Source organism: Dermacentor andersoni, chromosome 3 (genome assembly GCF_023375885.2).
Source record: "Dermacentor andersoni chromosome 3, qqDerAnde1_hic_scaffold, whole genome shotgun sequence".
Taxonomy (NCBI): domain Eukaryota; kingdom Metazoa; phylum Arthropoda; class Arachnida; order Ixodida; family Ixodidae; genus Dermacentor; species Dermacentor andersoni.
Window position 1 is genome coordinate 118,308,310 of NC_092816.1, and position 18,025 is coordinate 118,326,334.

The window sequence follows — 18,025 nt, forward strand, 5'->3', positions numbered from 1 at the left end:
AACGTTGTGCTTCTATTTTTTTCGAACTTTCGAATTTTTAGAAATATTTTAAAGAAAATTCAGGCCTTAAATCGAAATTCCGCTTCCAACAGACACTAGAATTTAACTTTCTCTCTTAAGTGCAACAAATTTCATTCAAAGCGATCCAGGGGTTATCTCAGAAAAGCGTTTCTGCGTTTCACATGTATTTGAATAGGCCGCGTTGGAGTTGGGCCCGAGCTAAAGGTTCCTCTTAAACACATTGTCGAGGGATCAAATCCATGAATAATAATTGCATTGCCATTGCCAAAGATGCTGCAAACGAATTCTTGCACGCTACTCACTGTCAAAACAAGCTAGGTATGTAATTGTTTATAAAAGAATGTACTGGTATGTGCCATAAATTTTGTCCACAATAACTGATATCAATGCTTCCACGTTTTTTTTTTGTCTATTTAATAAGTAAAGAATACATCACGCGAACTTTAGAACTTTATCGGTTCGAAACTATCAGAACAGTGTATACCGCTCATATTAAAAATGTAAAGGCCATGAAATGAAGAAGTTGAGGACAAATATGCTAATGTCATTCTTTGTCATATATCTTTGTGCTTCAAGAACCGTGTTTACATCCTTGTACATATACGACGGCCAGTGAAAAATCTCAATGATGCTGTTATTTGTTCCAATGTATTAACGCAATAGCAGCTGTTACCGGTCGTGTATCGTCAGTAATTGCACCGAAATTAGAATCGCCACAGAGAGCACGTATAAAAAGCAGGAGTTCTGCAAAATGTACGAGGGTGAGTCAAACAAAAGGGAGCCAACGCGAATATATGACAAACGGCGTACTTTATTTCAAGGTAGTCTCCATGAGCATTTAGACGTTTGTCCCATTGAATAACGAGTCGCGTGATTCGCGTCTCATCAAGCTCCTTGGGTTGCTGCTTCAAAAAGTCTGTAGCTGACTCTTTCACGTCATCGTCCTACACGAATCTGGCTCCCTTGAGCTGTGTTTTCGGATGCCGCAAAATGTGGAAGTCGCAAGGCGACAGATCTGAGCTGCATGGCGGATGTTACAGCGTTTCCAACTTCAACTTTACCAGTTTTGTATTAACCACATCAGCGAGGTGGGACGGGCATTGTCGTAGAGCAGGTTGACACCATTACTCAATTTTTCACGTCGTTTGTTCTTGATTGCGACACGCAGCCGTTCCGGCGTTTCACCATATCGGAAACAATTGATAGCCTCTCAAGATTTAGCAAATTCTATCAGTAATGGCCCCTGATGGCCGAAAAAAAAGTCACCACCTTTCCGGCGGAAATGACGGCTTTTGCTTTCTTTGGACGTGGTGAATTCGAATGTTTCCACTGTAAGCTTTGCCGTCGTGTGTCAGGCTCGCAGTAGTGGCACCATGGTTCGTACCCGATCACAACTGCAGAAAAGAAGTCGTCGCTCTCATTCTGATAGCGGATCAGATAAGTCAAGGCAGCGCCGAACTTCTCCGTCTTCTGGCGGTGGTTCGAAATCTTGGACATTCATTGCGCATACAAGAGCCGATAACCGAGATTTTCATGAATGATCACACACTATGTAAGTTCATCGATGCTTATACTCCGTTTTTGTCTGATCAGCTCATCAAACTTTGCAATTTTGTTGGCGGTGAGTGCACGATCGATTTGGCCCGGTCTTGGATCGTCTTTGCAACTTTCACGTCCTTCTTTGAACCATTTGCTCCGGCATTTCACCGAGGACAATGAAATGCAATGTTCAACGTTCAGTGCTCATGGAATGAAATGGGACACGGAGCATTTAGTAGAACCCTACATATGTGCAAAGTACGCGAGGGCACCATGTGATGTCGCTAGGAATTTGGTCAACAAAGGTGAAGAGGACTCCGATGTAAGTGTACACGCCAGAATTACGTCAATGTAACACGAACTGCAGCCAGTTGAAACGAAAATCTGCGCATTACTTAGCCCTAAATTTACGCGTTTCATTCCGTGAGCACTGTACACGGCAGCCATACGGCGACTAATTTCTTTTTGGGAAATACCTTCAGCTGTCAAAATCTACACGGCAACACGCTGTTCAACTTTTGGAGTGTCATTTATGTCACGCAAACATGCTCAACCCAGTGTATGAGAGCATTAAAGAACCTTTATCCTCACACCTGCGTGTGACTTCTGTAAATGAGAGATGCCTCACTGCTTCGCGCATGCCTCGCAGATAATGAACCGAACCATTATTGCGCGGGGTGGGTAGGCTCACTTTCATTCGATTCGCCCTCGTACATTAGAAATGCGAAGATACAATGGGATATACAAATTTGAAGATACAGCTTGATAAAAGGCAAAACAGCGTCAGTGCAAACGAAGTTTAATGTACGTATACACAAAACCTCGCAACAAGATATTTAAATATACGTATAAGTCTCCAATAAATCTACGTATCTCAGAAAAAGTCACTGCATATAATGCGTCAAGCAAGGCAAATAAGCCCCCATGTTGCGCAATCACAGATTCACAGAATGCTAGATCCCTCTCCCATTCCATCCACTCGCCCCTATGTATCGCACGCGATGCGCTTGCTCCCCACTTTTCTCCTTTGCGCACACAAGACAGTCACCATCGTCGGCTCACCGATTCACCCCCCCCCCCCCACCCCTCTTTTACGCTTTCACTCGTACATACAGCATGCGGCGCTCGGTCACGATGTTATCGCCCTTGGACTTTATATGAAACATGAGGGCGACTAGCACGAATGCGCCTGGGGTGTTCATATAATTGTACCGGAATAATATAATAAGAGTGTCCGGCAACTGAAGCGTCCCGTCGCCCGTTACTACGTCGCCCGTTAAGAAGAAGTAACAAAATCGAACTTTCACCATGCGACAGCTCGCTTCGCCGCAGCAATGTATTTTTTTTTCCTCTTGTGGGGCGGGGGCACCGAAATGAAGAAACGCAAAGGAAAGTATGTTGGCTGCAATCGAATGCCTACTTTGGGCGCCTAATGTGGCTACCGAAGGAATATCGAAGAAAACGTGAGACGCTTGGTCTGCCGAGAATCATACGCATACTGCTCGGTATCCTACACCGGCGAGACAAGACTTAACGGAGAGGCTGCGCTCAAGCGAACGCGGTGCAATCCGTCGAGTCCCCACAGTGATGGCGGTGAGCGACCATTGTTTTTTCTCGTCTGCTAGCCACTAAGCGTCCAAAACTCTTCCAGGCGAAAATCCACTTGGCCAGAGAAAAACGAACGCGCATCGAAGTGCGCCTCGTGGTGGTCGATGCAGTACGAGAAAAACGCATGCGCTCTGGCTGGTTCCGCAGCCCGCGGGTAGCGAAAACAAAAATAAAAAAGAAGAGGCTCAAGTGTCCCGCGAGTATAAATCCAAGTAGAAAAATAAATAAGAACGCAGTTACCTTTGCTGGCTTAAGTGTCTTGACATGGATGCTTTGGCGCAGGTGAAAAGAAACGTTGATATTCTTTTCTGTGACATGACGGCACAAATGATCCACCACAACGCTTCGTCTCATCGGACCTCGCTGCGTGCCTTGTCAACTTGTCTGATAGTGTGTTGATTTGGCTTGTCTCGTTATATGTTCCGATGTAAGACTTTAGAAAAGTCAATGCTCCTTTGTCGTCAAATGTTTATAACAGCATTAAACCCACAAAGATCCGCAATTGAAAATCTAAAGCACAACTTTGGAAATGTCAATGCACCTTTCACATCTGGCTGGATTTTGCGTTGCCGCAAAATCCAGCCCAACTTCGCAATGTTCGCGGTGAAATGTCTTTTCGAGCATGAAAAAGACATTCTAGACAAAATCCAGAATGATTTCCGGCACATGGGGTTCCTTTGGTTGGCGGTGAATGGACAGCACGAAAAAATTTCGGGGGGGGAGGGCTGAAGTGCCATAAGCCCCCCCCCCCCCCTGGCTACGCCCCTGGGCGTGAGTGTATCAAGGCCTGCACAGCGTATAAGTCATCAACTCTTTCAGGCCATGTCAGCGGTTAGAGACCCGCCGAGACATGTGCATGGTTTGGTTACACTGGGTGGTGAGTTGGCGAAGGGCATGCGTTGCTTTTGCCTTGGCTTGTGAAGTGAAACCAACCACCCGGATGAGTGATTCAGAGGGAACGCATTTGGCATCTGATGCTGTGTTAAGAGAAAAGTCTGTTGGTTCACGAGCGTGTTTTTCGATGACGAGTAGCTCTGTCTTTGCAGAGGAACATGTGAGCCCTCCACGCCGTAGGCATTGCTCAATGGTGGTAGCTGCTCCCTGCAATTACGTTTCTATGTGTCAGGGGGAGCCTGTCGTTATCCACAGGCACAACGTCTACGTAAAGAGTGCGACCAACATCCTAGATCTGATTGAAGAAAGAAGCGAAATAGCGCATGGCAAGGCTGAATAGGAGTGCCATGGTTGTCTACTGCTTTTGAAGGAGAGAGGATAACCAATGACAACAAATGGCAAGGTTGCCATTGCCAATGAACACCAATGGCAATGGCAAGGACAACCAATGGCAACCGACCGCAGCCAGTAGCTGCTAACTATTCAAGAATCAAATCGTGGGCGAGTTTACCGAATGGGGCCTTCAGCTCCATTGCTAGAACGGCGCGCTATTGTGCAGGAATTGGTAAATCTATAACATCTTTTTTTCAGGCAGGGTGCTATGTGCTGAGTATACGTGCCGACCGGACGTAATACTCTCCGTCGGTATCCGATATACAGCGAGGGACCACCCGCGCAAGATGTTACGTAGTGGTAACGGCGAGAAGCAAACAATGCCAAACATCTGAATCTTGAGTCACGAATATCTCTTCGTTGGCCGAATTTGCACCACATAGCAAGTGGCATAGAAAGTGGCTAAGCCTAGCACAGTCGCCAGTCGTCGAGCCTGAATCACGTACGACATGTGCATCCTGTTTTTATACGTGACTCGCAGTAAATTCCAGCATACTGCGTACGTGATGCTCGCGTACGTTCGAATATGTATGTACAACGCCATTCGAGTTGCACGTGCAATCTTTTAGACAACACTCGTTTAAAATTTATTGACACTCACTTTAGACCGAAATTCAGGAAATTCAAGCGATAACTCTGTAACTGCAGTGGCAAGCTGGTGAAAACTGTCACCGGCAAAAAGCTAAACAATGTACGCGTTTTAATGCAATGCTTTGCGCAGTGCATTTATTCTGTTCATTGTATTCACTGTGGGTGGACAATGCATTGTTGTGCGTAATGTATTATTTAATCTGCTCTTCAATGATCGCGACTCTTTCAGATTCAGACCCGCATGACGGAGTTCACGGCACCTGGTCCAGACAAGAAGACCCCTTCTTTCTCCCTTAGGAACCTGCAGCTTGCAAAAGGAAAACTTGCTGATGTAAGAGAGCGTTTTATATGGTCTCATTTAGCGATTTCGTCATCTGTAATGATGTCATGCTGTTTCCATGCGGCTCTGAACTGGGAGCAATCGCCAAAGCTTGCAACACAGCCTTGAGCGACAGCGCAGCATCGAAGCGGGGGACTGCGCCTCTCGTACCCCTTCTTCTGGCGCATGCGCCGTCATGTATTCCGCTAGAGTGGCTGCAGGCGCATACGTAACCTGACAATAATACTCGCATTATGTTCTTTGGTGTCTTTCCGTGTAATAATTGCTTCAGTTAGCAATGACTTTGTCGCCAGAATTATCGACTGCGACATGAACTAGAAGTATAGGCAATCGCCGTTGCGTTATAACCCGTTCGCTTGGAGGAAAGCACTTAACGAAAACGCCTGATGTTGCGCCTACGTCATATTTCGACCTAATGATGCAAGCCCGTGCACCTAATAAAATGTCCTTCAAGCGGTAATTAGGAATTCTTCTGAAATGGTTGTTGAATTGACTCCGCGGGAGGAGCTCCTTATTTTCCTCGACGTGTTTCTCTGACGAAGACGGCTATCAAAGACATCGCCAAGCGTTGAGAAAGTTTCACCGAATATGGAAGAATATATGGTCTAAGGATACTATACTTGTTTCTGTCGCAATTCTTGTGTCGCAGGAATAACATACAGCCTGAACATGTGCACTTACGCAATGTTTTACATTGCAAAATCCTACTTCGAGCACTCCATTCACCGAGAATCTAATTTCTACATCGCATCTAGTGTAAGCAACACAAATCGGGCCCAGAACTAAGCCAATGGCGCCTAATCCAAGGATAGGCAAATTGTTCTCGTTTGCAAAGAAATGCGCGGTAGTGAATTGGAGAAATTGCGCGCGATGTTTGGAAAATCGCCATTTAGAGACAAGCCTATGCTTAAATATCGGTGTTGCTGTTGGCGCGTTAGTTAAGAGGCTTTGTGGCATACGGCTAAGAACATTTCAAAAATGTGGAGTGTGGTGTAGGAATTGGCTACTACATATAAAATAATCGTATTTAGTATTTTCTAATGATCAAAACTAACCAAATGTTTCCCAACCACTCAATGCCAGTCTTGTTACTGTTCGCTGTCTGCTAAACAAATTATCGCAAGTCATCATAAGTGAGACGACAAAAGCTTTCGACACCGTGCAGAAAGAAAATGGGTAATGCAGGCCTTGTTTTCCCTTTCCCGGCAAGAACTTGGATGAAAACCTGTGATTTTTGCCTATAGTCTGTCTAGAGTTTTCTGTAGCAGTCTACGGATGTAAGAGCGTTAACTTTTTCCTGTTCAGCCTCTGATGCTTTTCTCGCAAAGGGCACTGTTAGATGCGGCGAACAAATCTTTCAGCAGCTTTTCTGTTTTCTTTTCCACATCTTTGTTTTTCGGCTTCTACTTACCGTTCTTGGAAAGCTAGCCACACAGCAGCATTTTTCTTTCTGGAAAAGCTTGCTTGCGACCAGGAGCTAAAGTTGCTGACAGGTTATTCGTGCTAAACCTGATCCTTTCTTTGCACTTGTCTGTACAAATAATGCCAAACAATACCAACACTGAATAATCCTGCTGTATAAGTTTATGGGAGTGGCGTCTGAATATTCCACATTCGATTCCCCTGCCGGGGTGACTTCGCAGCTATGCTGTGTCGCTGCTAAGAACGAGCTCGTGGGATCGAATACCGGCCACGGCAGCTGCATTTCGGTGGGGGCGCGTATGCAAATACACCCCTGTCCTGTGCAATGGGGACACGATAAATATCCCCTGATGGTAAAAATTAATGAACTTTCAAGTTTCAAAAATTTGAAAGTTCACGAAAGATAGAAGCACAAGCGCTGCTTCAAAAACAGATATCACGAGTCTGTAAACGGCAAGCATTAGGCCTTCCAGAGGGGACAAATTTGATACGTCAATATATGAATTCGTTAGGTTGTGTAAAAGGGTTCTGCAAAAGCTGAATTTCCATATTACTAATTTTTTAGGCTGTATGTGTAAAATATCAATTTTGCCCGCTTTAGATGTACTCTTACATGGAACTCACAAAATTGTGATACTATTATTCATTGCATAGTTCCAGCGCTGTAAACTTGATAAGGTAACTTTATTAAAATTTTCAATTTTTGCCAATTTTTCATTAAAAGATTGACGACCTAAATGAGGAATTCGAAACCAACAGTCACTAGACTTTAAGTTTTGCTTTTTAGAGCAACAAGCCTAGTCAAATTTGGTACAGTGATTGCCGAGGAAAGCCAATTCTCCTTTTACACGTGTTTAGATAGGAACACTCGAGCTAAAGCTTCCTCTTAGGCTGAGACGGGTGCTTTGAATTCGATTCTTGGGTGGTGCGGGGATGGACGGCAGGAATGGCGAGATGAGCTCGCATCGCTGGCAGTTTTGTTTCGATTCTAGCCCCAGGTGCTCTATCTTATTTAGGTCCAACCATGTGTACAAACACCTTTGCAGGTTTTGTATATCGTCCTAATCTGTTTAGGTACCGTCGCCTGTGCCAGACTTGAATCACTATACAAAGCGAAGAAAAAAATGTGCGTTGCAGATTATTGTTTGACGTAAGCGCTTTTGAGTTGTCCGGTTACCTGTGATAAGTGTTTCCTTTATTTCGCACACCTTGTTTCAATTACGGGGTTTTACGTGTGCCAAGCCACTTTATGAGGCACGCCGTAATGGGGGACTTCGCAAATGTAGACCACCTGGGGTACTTTAACGTGCACCTAAATACACGGTTCCTTTCGCCCCCATCGAAATGCTCTGCCGTGGCCGGGATACGATCGCGCGACCTCGTGCTTAGCAGCCCGACACCATAGCCACTAAGCAACCATGGCGAGTCGCACACCTTATTTAAAGAGGCCTACAAAAGTTGCTCGTGTCAGCGGCAATATAAACATGGCAAATGATGGCCCAGCAGAGGGCCATCATTTGCGTGAAAAGATAAATCATGTCGTGCCTTCATTAAACTAATTACAATAATTGATTTCTTAGTTGCCGACTTAGCGGCACATGTTTATATTTGTATGTTGAAGGGAATCGTCGAAGAAATTACGTGTCCTTACATTTCGAAACGGCCATGCAAACCGAAGCAAGTGTCGTCATTCTACACCTTCAATTCGCCCGAAATCAAGCACGCGGCGCATGGCAACGCGGCTTGCCGCCCAACCCTTTTTGTGACGTATAGATGGGCGCATGGGGCAACATGAAGCTACACCGATGCGCTTAGCTCTCGCCCCGAGTGAAAGCCGATTGTTGCCTCGCGCAGCTCCCGGTGCGATGCGACGTCACGTCAGCAGCGGGGGGTGATGCGGGCGTGATGCCGTTTTATCGAGCCCGGTAGCCAAGCTTCATTTTTTTTACGCCTTTCTATTACGTCACTGGAGTGCTGCACTGCGAAGCGAGTTTCGCAGTGGCGCGTGCGCAATCAGGTGAATTGAACGAATAATTTGGTGCCAGGGGTATTTGGGTTTGCATGGCCGTCTGGAAATGCAGAAACGCGTAGCTGGACTTTTATGGCGACTACCTTCAACTTTCCGATTGAGACTCATGCTGCAATGTTTTAGGTAGTTAATCATTGTGAGTAGTTTGTCTAGCTGATGGATCGATTTCGTTGAGTTGCAAATTATGTCCACCTTAGCAGGCATTTGTACGGCAACTTGATTCCAGTGACGTGTGAGGGCTTGTTAAAAGAAGTGTTCGAAGTCAGAAAAACAAGGAAATTTCTGCAGAGACATTAAAGCGTGCATACGTTTGGGACTGCGAAAGCATTACAGTCCTCTTGGTGAAATTTTCTTTGTTTTTTCGGCCCGTCCCTTCTGCACGTAAGCTCTCGCCTGCGTACTAACGCCGCCTCGGTAAGGCCAAATCAACACGTGCCAATCGTCTCAACGCGTTCGCTTGCCCGCGAGGAGCTCATTACTCGAAGGACGGCTCAGCTCCGGTCACGTGGTCAGTAATGCCTTTCATGTTATACACGCATGACGTGGCGCCACCTCCGCCCCACTGGCTGCGCCGTCACGTGTGCAAGGACACATGCAACCGGCACACCCTTAGTCAATGTGAACCGTAGAGGTGCCATGCCGTCGTGGAGGCGCGTTCGTGTCGAACCCCCGGAGGCCCGGTTTCGATTCCTACCCTGACCAAATTAAGTGAATTTGATTTTGAAAAGCGACTTATTTGTTTACAGGAACCTCCCTAAAAAATTTGACGTCAATCCGACCATGTTGTGATCTGCCTTACTCATTGAGCCTTCGACCCTTTTTGGTGCCATCTTTCAGACACGCCGACTACGCCGGCGGATTTTTGCGTAATGGAGCATAAATTGCTTTGAGAAAAAAAAAAAAACGAACGCCGTCTATTTATCATGAGGAAGTCATAAAATTGCTCTCCCACGAACAATTATAGCTTAAGATCATATTGTGAATTCGGCTGGCGGTGTTGGATTTAAATCAGAAGAAATGCGCAACACCATGGCAGCCCTCCTGCATTTTGATAAAGGTTTACATTTGTGGATCCCAAAACAGATGCTCCAAGTGCCTCAAATGTGGCACCAAGTGCCTGAGTTCGTTCACTTAAAACGCCTTTGTTGTTATTTGGCTAAAATTTACTTTAACGCGACCAATAATGCCGACATAATTATTTCTTGCTATTGACTCAAAACTCATATACAAAGCCGACAGCTATTTTTCTCAAAGCCGTAACGTGAGCGGCTCTAGATGTGCGTCATAATTTAAGAGTCTAGCATCAGCTACAAACATTGTGCCGCTTGCTCATCGCCACGCAGCCTGGTGTGATTGTCAATGTTATGGAACTTAATCCGACCAGTATGAACCATTCTAAGCCCTAATCCGTCGTTATCCACCTTATCGAACGTTCGCTTATCATGGTCAATAGCGAACATGATTAGGCAGGTTTAATCAAGATAAAGCTCATTACGCCACTGGAGCACATGATCACGGGGAATAATTAAGGTGAAGTTAAGTAGCATCCGTTAATTAAGATAAAGGCGCCCAAACCCTCGGCTTTTGGTGGGAGTCACACCCACGACCATGGTGTCAAGGTGAATTAAGGTTAATTTAGCGAAGCTGTTATAAAAGCACCGCTACATTTGCAGCGGGGGTTATGCAGTGCTTAATTATGGTTGGTATGCTTGTTTTGAGCTTGCTCTTTATTGAAACGTACGCTGTCCTGTGCGTTGTACATATAATTTCAATGGATGTCTGCACCGTTGGCTTCGCTTTGCTGAGCGCTTGCAGCCTTTGCCTTACGTGGGCGCCAGCCATTGTTTACGGGGATATGAGGTATTCATTGTCTTGCGTGACGAACTTTTTCGCATGGTAGGCATAGAAATGCTTACGCACCCGCCTGGTTGCTCAGTGGCTATGGTGTTAGGCTGCTGAGCACGAGGTCACGGGATCGAATCCTGGCCACGGCGGCCGCATTTCGATGGGGGTGAAATGCGAAAACGCCCGTGTACTTAGATTTAGGTGCACGTTAAAGAACCCCAGTTGGTCGAAATCTCCGGAGTCCTCCACTACGGCGTGCCTCATCATCAGAAAGTGGTTTTGGCACGTAAAACCTCATAATCTAAATGCTTACGCACTTAAGTATGCATTTTGAAAGCAATCCGTTGTTGTAGAGGATAGCTCATTGCTGACACTGTTCTTGGCGTGCCTTGATGAGGTCGCATAAATGTAATAAAGCAGCTGGCATCAACTAGTGAGCCCGGACATTTAGTTCTATATTCGAACTACTTATGACGTAGACTGCCTGTATATATTTTCTGTTAAATATCACGCAGCATTTAGCCATGTTTCGCCGCTAGGCACATGGGTCCGACTTCATAAACCTTTCCGTTCGTAGATGGTGATATCCGTCGTCCGGCTGCCTTCGCCACATGTCCAGCGTCAAGTTTGTCGCGCATGTGATCTAACGAACAGTTTTAAATGTCCTTTTGTGTGAATGCCAACCCCTGTGTTAGTTTCGGTAAATTATCGAAAGATGTAGAGGAAATCCCCACCGCTACGGCCGCATTTCGATGGAGGTGAAAAAAAAAAGGACGGCTGTGTGCCGCACATTGGGTGCACGTTAGAAGAAGCCAAGGTAGCCGAAATCATATCCGGAGCACTATGGCGTGCCTCATAATCATATGATGGTTTTGGCACGCAACACCTCACGATATAACTTATTTTTTTTTTTAATCTTCTCTTTCGTCGTGTGCGCCTACTCGCGCTCTGCCAGGGCACATATATACCGCGCCGCTCTGAGAAAGAGGGCTGCAAAAGTGACTTGGGGGACTACTTGCGCGCACTCGTCATAGTGTGCTACCTCCACCCTCGCCGTTTTCCCGTCACATTTTCCGAATGTTGTGCGCGGCGAGTGTAGGAAGGGTGAGCTGAAAGAAAGCGTTTGCATATGGCGTAGATTGCACGAGCAACTGCAGTTCATATAAAGTACGCAGAAAACGCTTCCATTTAATTCCAGAAGGCATTTCTTTGCTATTGACTGGTGGCAGCCTACGGGCTCGCGGACAAATAAAACGTTATATTGATGAACGATTCGTGCTTGATTATCCGTACTCTGCAGTTGAGCCTAACGTGCGTAATGTAAGATTTTACGGCATTTGCGAAAAATCGGTTGAAAATCTTGTCTACCGAGCATTGGAGGCACGCGTACACAGAATTTTCATTCGCCTATGGAATTGCGCAAGCGAGTGTCGTGCGAAACTCCTGATAAACGAGAGCGTACGCGTGCTTGTTGAACTATCCTATCGATAAACATGCTGTTGTTTACCTTTTCCGCACCTTTGACCGCTTATTTATTCCTTTGTTACAGTGGGCTGGTAACTTAACAGCGCTGGAGTTCTTCTTCACGAACAAGACAGACGAGGATGTGAAGGCTTACTTCGTAAGCATAGCCAGTCTTTCTTTGTTTACTTCCATAGCTTTCACGCGCCTGTGTTCTTGCCTGCGCTTGGCAACCGCGGCCCTACATCTTATGCAGTAATGTGACGTCGGTATGTGCACTTTCGATGGCTATGAGCATGAAGTAGTGCTGTGGAAATTCATGTCAGAGCATGTCGCCTGGTTTCACCTGGTTCCGCCACGTCGTGGCTCCGCCAAAAGCCCAACTCGTCTGTCTCGTTGCGAATGTCCTACCGAAAAGTCCCTAACTGTATAATGTTCAATACAACTGACTCGGGTGGAATATTTAACCGTCCGTGGAAGCTCGTAAACAGCATAGTCGTCATTAGAAACTAGGAGGTTAACACAGGTGAGGACGTAAATGAGGTGAAAGCAACACGGCCTGCGCATTTTAGCGCGACAAGTGACCCTGCACACTTCCCATGACCCAGACGACCTTCCGCACTCCCAGCGTGGAGGGTTGTGGCATGAAGTGAAGGCAGATACAGACCCCGGCGACGACGCTGCCTGAACGGGCTACATGTGGTCGGAAGCGGCCGTTGCTGTCGTGCATGACATGTTGTTAGCTCGGTAACCCAGTAATCATTGAATGTGGCACATTGTTGAATGGCGACTACAGCACCTATATACAAATGTCCATTATCACTGTTTTATTTATTATTTATTTATTTATTTATTTATTTATTTATTTATTTATACTGCAGCCCAATATAGCGCTATCGCATGAGTGAGCACATTATACATTAAAAACACACACATACAGAAAAAGAAGCGCTTTGCATGTTAGCGAATTGCTTACCAGTGGTAGCTATAAAATTGTTTGATAGCCAACGAATGTTACCGGGTGGAGAATTGAAAAGCTCTGTTGACCGTGGCAAAAAAAGAACTATTTGAATGTGGTGATACGAATAAAAATAGGTGTTACATTCAAGGCGTGGGAGCTACGGGTACAACTTGCGTTAGTAAATTTGAAACAGTTACAGTCACAAAGACCAGAGGTGTAGTTATTAATTGCATATAAAAGTTTAAAGGCCTCAATGTGATAACGTGAAAGTAATTGCTTTATGTTCAAAGATTACTGAGCCTGTGTAGGTGAGAAACAGCGGCTATCATTTTGGTAAATGAAAACTATACATTTTCGTAGAACGTTATTGAGCGAGCTTATTTCACATTGTTTGTAGGGGAACCACGCGACAGATGCGTATTCAGAACAGGGCGAATTAACGTTTCATACAATATCAGTTTCGTATCGCGGGGGTTCTTACCTAAAGTGCGGCAAAAATAACCGAAATATTTTCGGGATTTACCGTTCACATATTCGATGCGTTTAGACCAAAAAATGTTCTGTTAGAACGAGTCCTAAGTATTTATATTGGTTCACTCTTTTCAGTTGTATGTCATCCAGAGAATATTCGAACGAGAGGGGGCTCTGTCTATTGGGAAATGGCATAACGACTGTTTTGCAACAATTGGTGTTCGTTTGCCACATTTTCCACCAAGTGCGAAACGACATAAGGGATTGGCGAAGACGGTGATGGTCATCAATGGAGTTAATAGATTTCGTATAACACACAGTCACCTGCATAAAGGCTGATTTTAGTTGCTGTGCTACGAACTATTATTATATATTAGAAACAATAAAGGGCCTAATATTGATCCTTGAGGAACGCCCGACGTAACGTCGACAAGAGTGGATTCCACGGAGTTAAATGGAAGAAATTGTGTTCGACAATGAAGAAAACTGCCCATCCAAGAAACAAGACAAGGTTAAATGAATGTGGCTTTTAATTTTACCAGTAGTTTAGAAAGAATCACAGAGTGAAAGCTTTACAGAAGTCAATAAAGATGGCATCTACTTGATTACCTATGCTAGGTTAGAAGCGGTATCATGAACGAAATCGACAAATGGTGCTACAGTGCTATAACCATGACGGAAACTATGCTGGGCAGATGTCAGAAGGTCATATATAGAGTTAAAGAATTCGATTATATGTTGGTGAATAATGTGCTCTAACATATTGTATGACTGGGGGATGAGAGATATCAGCCTGTAGTTAGCGAGAAGTTGTTTATGACCCGATTTACACAAATGTATGACTTCGGCTATTTTCCATCTTTTTCCATGGTCAACCTCACTTGCCACATTTCGATGACTCCTAACTTCAACCCCATTGCATTCACGTCTATCTTGTTTCAAATGTCCTACAGACAAGTCTCTTCGAGAAGCCTAAGTATATATGTTATAGCGAGTCTGGCTTTCTTCGCATGGTATGCTGCAGGGTACATTTTAGTGGCCTTCATTGTGCAGACAATTGATCATCAAGTACACAGGAGACAACGTGTGGCACGCGCCGACTCGCTATGTCTCGTTTCACGCAGAGCTGTGGCGGCAACGCATTGGAAGACTGGGACGACGGCATGCATGGAGGCTTTTTAGCGCACTTGTCGAAGCTCGGCGAACTGTACGCCTGCAACCTGAGGGAACACAAAAAGAAGGAGTAAGTCATTCCTGATGCAACTTCGCAACAACAGCACGCATAACCAGCGTGCTGCACCGCGTTGCAGTGGAATGAACGTGGATGCAATGCCCCACTTTTGTGTGTTCTTCTTCTGGGCCCTGACGATTGCCATCTGCATCGGAGGGAAAGTGTGTGAGGTAACCTTCTGAAACCAAAAGAAAGATATTTCACAACATATTTGCTGCTACAACATATGAGTTTTGCTACGGGCAACCGTCATCACCGAAGCGATCGCTCCTGTTGAGGCTTACGCATTCATTTTTACGTGGATAACTGGTTTCCCTTCTACAGTATATGTTTTCTGCCCGAGACCCTTCTCGCATGACAGGAACAGGTTCAACAGCGTGCGCTGTTATTCACTCTTGTCACCGGAGCAACTACTGAATGTGTTCAATATATCAGAAAGTAAATCTTCTCCCGGCCGACAAAAGGCAGCAAAAGAAAAAGTCACCGAATAATAGACATCTATGTGTTAAAAAATAATAATGGCGATGACCAAACGAAACAGCATTGTGGGTTACACGAAACAAGCATAGTTGATATACATTAACAACTGTTCATGACAGACTGCCTTCGGTATCTGTTTTTAAGGGGGCATGACTGGAAGCAGCTTCCATCGAATGTTGTCAATATCGGAGATAATGAGTCCTCTTTCCTCGTTTCCGATTGTTGTATTATAGCACCTGATATTACTGTTATACCACATACATTTTTAATTTTGTAAGATCTGTGTGTGCTGCAGTTTTTGTCTTTTGTAACAAAATTATTGAGGACGTCCCATTAAAGTACACCTTCGAATTTCTTATTAGGATGCGCTTGCTTTGGGTGTACGCTGAGGCCAACCTAGCGAACGTATTTCCTTTATTGTCTTTCCAGGATATTTTCTTTTCCAGTCCTGGGCTCTGAACCTTACTACGACTTCATTTCCGACAAAACATGTATGAGAAATACTTCCTATCACTTTCGCTAATTCTTTGAGTACGCGCATAATCATAGAAGTTGCCCTTTAGAACAGCGATCAAGAAGACCCTGTGAAGTTGCATTTAGAACAGATGTAATAGCCAAAATTTTATTTCCGCAAGGTGTTATTATAGTATACTTATATAAATTCTTTCACTGACATTCCTCATTGCTGATCGAAGGAATGAAAATGATTTGTTCGAACAGAATACCACGGCACTCGAACACGACGCGGTGTTTTAATGAAGGAGTGCCGAAAGAGATCCGCAAGGGAGCTTCTTTATCGTATGTTACGGACCCTTGTCCGCATAGGTGAGTTGTGAGAGGGAAATCTGGGGACCTTTCGACCTCGAAATCTGCCTTTTCTTTGTTACTAGGGAGGAGGCCGCGTTTTGCTCCGTTCGATACCAACCGTGTATTGCGCGACGACTCGTTCGACGTTCGTGTTTTCCTGGCGCCGCTCGAAAACACTGCACTCCTGACTGCGACGTCCTCGGTTCGACTAGCGCGTTTGATTTATCTTCTTTTTAACTATATTTGCGCCACACTTTGCACCTTTTAGGTCGAAAGTGCCATAATTCTGTTTCCAAGCACGTAGATGTCGCTGACGGGGGCGTCGCAGACGACCCTGGCATTTGCAGCAATTACGCTGACAAAATGGAGCACCGAAGGCTCCCCGTGAAATGGCAAACCTCATGCCACGTGCGCCTCAGTGACACGGGCCGACCACTGACGACAAAAAATGGTCGCTTTGCCGTTACAGACTCTGCATTGAGCGATGGCAGTTTAAGCGATGGTTAACCGGGGCGAACAAACCGCGTTGTCCTCTGTCAAATGCAAATTGTAAGTGGTTCCAAGAATGAGTTCCCCGGTTTCTCTCCAGCAACTCACACGTGCGCAAAGGGCAGGTGAAACATGAGAAAGAAGCTCTCGTGTAGCCTGTGCTCTGTTTCGTTCTCGCTGCCTCGCCGTAGGCGCCGCGGGAACCGCAGGATATTACGTGTGCATTGCGCGGCTGAGCTCGAGTTTCCGGGTTCAATCCTACCATGTGGCGGCCGCATTTTCCATGATGGCGAAATGCGAAGAATTTACGCAGGAACTCCTCTGGGAGTTGCCTAAGTATGCGTAAGCATTGTGCGACTTGCTCATCTTCACGTAGCCCGGCTTCATTATCAATGTTATGAAACCTTATCCGGCCAGTACAAACGACAGCGCTGCGGCGACGCGAATTGGTGCGGACGGCAGCGCAAGGTGCCTTGATGACACAAGCAAACTACGGCGGGTGGCGGCGCCAGCTGCGCTGATGACGTTCCGATCATTATACTCCGTTATCGCTTTTTAGCGCGCCTCATCCATCTGGGTCGAACCATTATGGACCATGACCAAACGTACTCCGGCGTCGGCTTGGTATGGCACCGCCGCGCAGAGCGTATCTTGAAAGCCATTAGCAGTGCCGACAGAGAGTGCCAACTGCTGATAGCTTCGCGTGCCGTGTCCTCGGCGCTTAGGGTTGAAGAGAGACGTGCGGCACTGTGCCTTGAAAGCGATCCGCGAAATGGGCAGACAGCGGCGTGTGATGAGAGCTGCGTGAGCGCTGTGCCCTCGCGGCTTCGCTGGCGTTGCAGCGAGAGGCAGCACGAAGGTGAATTCACTCGCTGCGGCGGGCGGTATCTTGACAACGGTCGTCTTACAGGACGGACGGAAGGACGGACGATTTATCTCTTTCGAAAAGCATATAAATGCTTGCTCATTTAAAAACTCTCGTGTACCTAAACTTAGGTGCACATTCAAGATCGCCAAGGGGTGAAAATTATTCCGGATTCTCACACTGCAGCGTGATTCGCGCTCGGATCATGGCTTTCGCACGTAAACACGAGAATTTAGGGGCCTATGTGTGGCTTACTGATGCTTCATTTGCAAAAGTGATACTGAACCGAAACACAGTCTACTAAACTTGGTTAAAACTAATTGCGCAGAAAAAGTTTGATTTGCAAAGCAGGAAATTAAAATCGAAGCTAACGCTTTTCTGGCCTTCATTTTCATTTAATGCTGAAGCCTCAGCGTCGTTACGTCATGTGATCTCACGGATCTAACAATTTTTCGTCCCATGTTGAGCTGCTGTCGCTCAGTAAACGTCCATCGAAATGGGTGACGCCATGGTTGGCGTTGCCGTCCGTCATTGAATACTGCATCATTCCTGGCTTACGAAGCTTCCTTTCGTTGTAT

General features: G+C 45.7%; 1 protein-coding gene across 1 annotated transcript in view; it reads left to right on the forward strand.

The window, feature by feature from the left end:
• LOC126539092 (uncharacterized) overlaps positions 1–18,025 on the forward strand; it is a 175,331-nt gene that overhangs the window by 122,848 nt on the left and 34,458 nt on the right. Inside the window, exons 13-16 of the mRNA XM_050185811.2 lie at positions 5,276–5,377; positions 12,232–12,303; positions 14,700–14,818; positions 15,716–15,777. Of these exons, the coding sequence (XP_050041768.2) occupies positions 5,276–5,377; positions 12,232–12,303; positions 14,700–14,818; positions 15,716–15,777 (355 nt within the window). The remainder of the gene's footprint in view (positions 1–5,275; positions 5,378–12,231; positions 12,304–14,699; positions 14,819–15,715; positions 15,778–18,025) is intronic.